The following is a 6,042-nucleotide window of genomic DNA, read 5'->3' on the forward strand; positions in this document are numbered from 1 at the left end:
CGATGAGGTCTCCCCTCAGCCTCCTTTTCTCCAGGCTAAACAACACCAGCTCCCTCAGCCGCTCCTCATCAGACTTGTTCTCCAGACCCCTCACCAGCCTCGTTGCCCTTCTCTGGACACACTCCAACACCTCATGAATGCTGTGGTTTAACTTGATCCTTTGAGACATAGTTCTCCATATTGTTGGCTTTATTGCTCGGACTTACCATACCAGTGTACTGGTTTAATAAAATCCCTATCGTATAGGAAAATGGCTCCTTAGTGAATCATTAGCACCTCTTTCCTGAAATAGGTGAAAATGTAAATGTAGAGGTCAGACATCTTTGCTGTGACAGAGGGTTTTTGGTTGTTTTTTTTTAAATGCAGACACTCACTAGGTGAGTCGTAAAGCTAGCCATTAAAATACACTTATTAATACTCTCTATTAAAAAGCATGTACCATTTTCTTTCACCTGCTTGTTATGATTTGAATTAAGAAAAGAAAACCAAAAGAAATCACAATGAATCCAGCTGGTTGTGATTCAAGCCTGCCACGCAATTAGATGCTCAGCCGCACGTATTTCCATCAACCGCAGATTGAAAAACTTCCTGCACCTTTAACCAACTTTAAATTTAGCACGAACACATAATATCCAATCTGTAAAGGGCGGTAGAAAGACAACAGGAAGGTCAAACATACAGTCAGCTCATCTCTGCCCCTGGTATCTTGTCTGCACTTGCTGTTGGCACTAGTAAATGATGCAGTGTAGGAGAAATACCGTATTAAAAGCTTTATTCAAAACTATTGCAGATCATTATCTGATGGCTCCATTGCAATAGCTCTATTTGTTGATGTTGGATTGTTCTCAATACAAAAATGACGTGGAAAGTTACGAGTAAAGCTCAGTAGGTGCAAAAAACACCTTAGGAGAATTATGAAAGTGTTTTTTATGCAAAAAACACTTTTAGGAGAATTCACATTTCCTGGCTTGCACTCATTAAAAATAAGCAGTAAAAATACAAAGCAAGGATAAAAAGTTTCGTGATTTCCCCTTCTTTTGGATAGGAATTGGCTGGGAACTTGCCGACTTCCTCTCACTGAAAATATTTCTGAAATCGAAGAGGTCTGTGCTTATTTGGACAAAAGGGACACCACATATGAGCCAATGAAAGATGCTTTAAAACGCTATCTGAAACAACAGCTGCCAGCAGAGAGCAGAGATTATGGTAAGTCACGATTTCTCGAGAACTCTTTCATTTTGAAGTAGAATGAGCAGTATTGCCTGAATACAATTCATCAGTCAATGATTTACATCTACTTTTGAGGGATTGTTACAGTAGGGAAATAACCTGAAGGTCTCACTGACGGACAGTGTGTGTTTTCCAAACATCTACTGCTACTCCGTTGCTTTATTAACTGGCTGTTGCCGATCAGTGAACACTGGAGTAGTAACATTAGGTTCTAGGTGAAACATAGAGCAAGTCTACACTGGGTTTAGGTAGTACTGTTCATGTTTTTTGATAACTTTACTCGCTAGACTTGCCAGTTTTATTCATGACTGAACTAATTTGCTGAATCCAGTTCCTTCAAGCCAAGACAGTCCAAGTTACTTTCATGTTCTACCTTAAAGATAGCGAGGTTTCTTTTGCTCCCACATTTCTGATGTGGGAATGTTCTTACAACTCTTGCTGTTAAACCAAGGAATCTATTTCTAACTTCCAGCCTAAGTGCATTCACAGCCACAATTAGCTCTTGCTAAACTGACCTTTAACTTAAATGCTGTTTCCATGTTGGTTTATCCCCTCTTCTCCTCTAATGCATCTATAGAAAAATCGTGACATTTTCTATCAGCCCTTATTGTGGCTTTTTAACGAGGGTTAATATGATTCCCTGCTTAACCGAAGGATTTTTCTTTTCACCTATCCTAGTTGCCCCATATTCATAGAATTTAGGTCAGAAGAGATGTCTGGAGGTCATTTAGTCCAACTCTCTTCTCAGAGCAGGCTGGGTTGCTCAGGACCTTACCAGGAAAAGCTTTCAGTATCTCCAAGGATGGAGATCCTGCAGCCTTTCGGGACTCCTGTTCCAATAGTTGACTACCCTTGCGCTAAATGAAGTCATACATGTAATTTCCTATGTTCCAACTTTTTTCCATTGCCTCTTGGCCTAGCACTTGGCACCTCCAAGAAGAGTCTGGCTCTGTCTTCCCTACGCTGTAGACAGTGATAAGATCCTCCTCTAACCTGTTCTTCCTAAGGCTGAACACAGCCAGTTCTTTCCACCTTTTCTGTTATGCCATGTGCTCCAGGAAAGATAAATTTAATCACACTCTGTACAAGGTAATCCAGTTTTAGGCTATTCTACTATTAATTCTGCTGGAGTTAGCTTCCTCAGCACATCCTACAGTCTCATTTGCAGTTCCCTGTTCCACTGGTGGCAAACAATCTCTGTGATGAATGAGAGCAGACATCCCTTTGCCCCATCCAAGCACAAGCTTCCTGGTTCAAACTTCAGCTTGTAGGATCCTCACTGTATTTCCTACTGTTTATTTGCAAGTCTGACTTCTTATTTTGTAGCTGCGACCTTACTTCCAGCTTACTCCACCCTCAAGGTCCTTTGAGTTTTTCCGTAGGGCACGCTTATCCTTCCAGTTTTGAGCCGTCAGCATCCTTCACCAGGATAAGGTGAAGTGGCTTATGTTTGAAGTATTCTTCCCTGCCCCACCACGCAATAGGAGTGTATGTAGAAAGGAGTGAATCTTATCAATTCTTAGATGGCATTTATAATCCTTGAGAAAGAGGGTTTGATCTTAAATTGAAGCAGCAGTTACGGAATTCTGTGTCATTATTGTGTAGCCCGTTGGATAACGCATGTTAGAAAAAAACAACTCTGTGACACAAATGTCTTAGCAGTAAATGATGCTTCAGTTGTACATGTGTTATGGAAGATGGATAGTCCCATTATAGCAGCTACATCAGACAAGCACATGCTAGTTTGTTCATTGTTTAGAGATAGTAGAATCTATTAATACAGTTATCCATAGCCCTATAAATAATTTCTTTAAGAGCATGACTTACCTGTATCTTCTGTAAAGGCCTGGGCTATTGTCAGAAACAAAATCCTTTGTGGTGGAGCCCTTTTCAAAGTTAAGTTTGTTTATTTTTAACAATTTCTTTTGAATGCAAATGTATTTTGATTTTCCTAAAGCAGTGTCCCAGGACTGACTTACTAGAAATAGTAATGTGAACTATATTGTTAATTATTTCAACAGAAACTTGCCCAGATTTTTGTTGCCACGCTAAGGTAAGACGTGGACTGAACCCAGACTAAAACCTACCCAAAGCTGTTACATTATACCTGCTCTCTGCGCGTAGCTGCTCTTTGAGGCTTGTACCTGCCCCAATACTGTCATCTTCAAAGGAAATAACGAAGTGGGGCTCCTTGCGAGGATGGAAGACGGTGCAGCAGCCCTATTCCAGGTTGCCCTGGAATTCCACTAGCTTTACACTTCCTGACGAGCCGAGTCTTCGCTTTCAAAGACCTTTCAGATTTCCCCCTTATTTCCAATACTTCACAAGTAAATTATTTCTTTCTGTGGCAACGTAACAGTATACGTAGCTTCACCTACCTTAGGTGACATAAATGCGCCTGCTCAGCAGAGCAAACATCGCTATGCTAATGCGTGTAGCCTTCTTGCTAGTATTATTTTTTAACCGACTGAGGAGAGGTGGTTTGGCTGCAGCATGGATGGACCAAGTTGCCTGCTGTTGTGACATTGCGTCCGGACTTGCCTTTCGCTTGCAGTTGCGTGTGACCCCGAAACAAAGCGTGAGAGTTCCAGCTCTGTGTGCATAGAGTACGCTCTATTACCTCACTGTTTCAAAGAATTATTAGTTGCAATATTTTGATGTAAAACCCCGTATCATATTAACTTGGTATCCGTAACAAAATAGCCACCACTTGCAGTTATTTTAGTTGTCCCCTTTCCATTTGTTACTCCATCTCTAGACGCAGACTGGACAGCAGAAGTATCCGTATGCTCACTCCGCCAGATTGTGAAAGTTTATGTAGGAAGTAACTGGTATGAAACTTACTTACAGACTTTATTGAAGGTACAGGTAAAGTATTTGTCTTTGCATTGCCTTCACGTGAACCTTCCTAGACAGAATTTATAATTCTGCAGACTAGAATCTATATTTCTAGCAATAAGAATTATTAGAATGGTTTTGACCTGAAAACTTGGAGTTATCAGAGCTTCACATGTAGACTGGGCATTTTGTACTAAGGGAAGTATGTTCAAGTACCTGAAGGAAACAACTCTTGGGACTTCCCAAGAAAGTACTTTCTGGGCTAATAATATAAGTATTTTGACCAATAATGTAAATAGACTTGATGGAACTGGTTTAATTCTTTTACTGAGGAAGGAAAAATCCTGTTTGGATTTCTTTCTCTCCATCACTAACACCAGAAATCTGGCCTTAATGTATTTTTACTTTTGTAGTACCCAGAGCTGCTGTCAAATGACAAGAAAGTCTGTTGGATCACGTATGGTCAAAGTCTTCTAATCCATGGAGATGGGCAAATGTTTCGGCACGTTCTCAACTTTCTAAGACTTGGGAAATTGTTTTTGCCAGCTGAATTTAAGTAAGCAGAGTGAATTTATGCGCTTCTTTTATATTATTAGAGGGCTGTCGGGGAAGCAAGCATGGGGATTTGCCTTCTGGTTTTGGTAGAAATATTATCCAGTAGAATTAAGACTTTTCTTTTTAGTCCCAAAGTAAACTATTCTATCTAAACATAAATTACTGGGATTTAGAGATTGTGAGAGATGTTTTTGTTTCCATGTGTATGTCTTTAAGGATCGATACGCCAGACACTTGTACTGCAGGCTGTATCACAGATCGGTGCATTGCGTGCACGCCTTTAGCAAAAAGGAAAATGTTTTTATTGATGAGATCATTGCATCCCTCCTCAGATTTCTTTGTCTTTTTATACGGCAGAGACAGCAAAGTCTGGCTAGTCCAGCTGAAAAACACTCCATCTGCCCCCTCTACCGGTGTCTCTGTTCTAGTGCTGAAAAATATATCTTCCAAAACTGCAGTGGAACAGGAATGGAGGAACACGGGTGCCTAAAGAGGGGAGGGCACTCTCCCTCCATATGCGTATCAATCTATTAGGTCTCTAAATTTTGTCAATCCTCAGAAATTGAAATGGCTTAAAACACCGGTCTCCTAAGGATATTCGTGCTTCACTTGCCCCTGAGATTGCTCGGAACAGACCCTTTGGTGCTATGGCTTCTTGTAGCAGTTTCCCTGCTTCTGCCACCGCTACGTGTTACAATTTTTTGCATTCAGCAATGAAGGTTTGCCTGGCATCAGAAGATCTTTGGGTCTCTTCAGTTCTGGAAGCCCTTGCTTGTTGGATCGTTTCTAGTAGGCAGAATATCCGCTACGGGTCACCAGCTGATGTGGTCATTTTTAGCACATTTACCTGTTTCCAAGAGGAGTAGGTATTTTCATTCCTTTTCCCCAAAGTCAATAGCCCTGTTACACCAGTGGCTTCTTTGATATAATAACCACCGCTTGCTTTCATGTCTGACATGAAAGGCACAGGCAGCCAGATGTCAGACACTACGGTTATATCTATACAAGCAAAGCAAACTAATGTCAGGGAACGTTTCTGGTCACTGAGGCCAGCTGCCTTTCTGCCAGTCATCTGCTTTAACCTCCCGGAGATGGTGGTTTCACTCCTCCCGGCCGCTGCAAACAGTTCCGGGAACATCTGAATGGCCAAACCATGCCCGGGAATTGTTGGAGAGAGTGTAAATTGGGTAGGACCAAGCACAATGCTAATAATTACTAGCAGAGATAATCATGTTCTAGGGCTAAGAGTATTTCTGGGAAAGGCCAATGGCATCCTGGCCTGTATCAGGAGCGGCTGAGGGAACTGGGGTTGTTTAGCCTGGAGAAAAGGAGGCTGAGGGGAGACCTCATCGCTCTCTACAACCACCTGAAAGGAGGTTGTGGCGAGGTGGGGGTCGGTCTCTTCTCCCAAGTAACAAG

General features: G+C 41.7%; 1 protein-coding gene across 1 annotated transcript in view; it reads left to right on the forward strand.

Annotated features, from left to right (window-relative positions):
- The window catches only part of KCTD19 (potassium channel tetramerization domain containing 19), a 24,908-nt gene that overhangs the window by 7,146 nt on the left and 11,720 nt on the right, over positions 1-6,042 (forward strand). The window contains exons 9-11 of the mRNA XM_009330373.1: positions 1,046-1,206; positions 3,989-4,092; positions 4,482-4,624. Coding sequence (XP_009328648.1) covers positions 1,046-1,206; positions 3,989-4,092; positions 4,482-4,624 — 408 coding nt within the window. The remainder of the gene's footprint in view (positions 1-1,045; positions 1,207-3,988; positions 4,093-4,481; positions 4,625-6,042) is intronic.

This window comes from Pygoscelis adeliae, unplaced genomic scaffold, assembly GCF_000699105.1.
Source record: "Pygoscelis adeliae isolate BGI_AS28 unplaced genomic scaffold, ASM69910v1 Scaffold458, whole genome shotgun sequence".
In the NCBI taxonomy this organism is placed as follows: Eukaryota; Metazoa; Chordata; class Aves; order Sphenisciformes; family Spheniscidae; genus Pygoscelis; species Pygoscelis adeliae.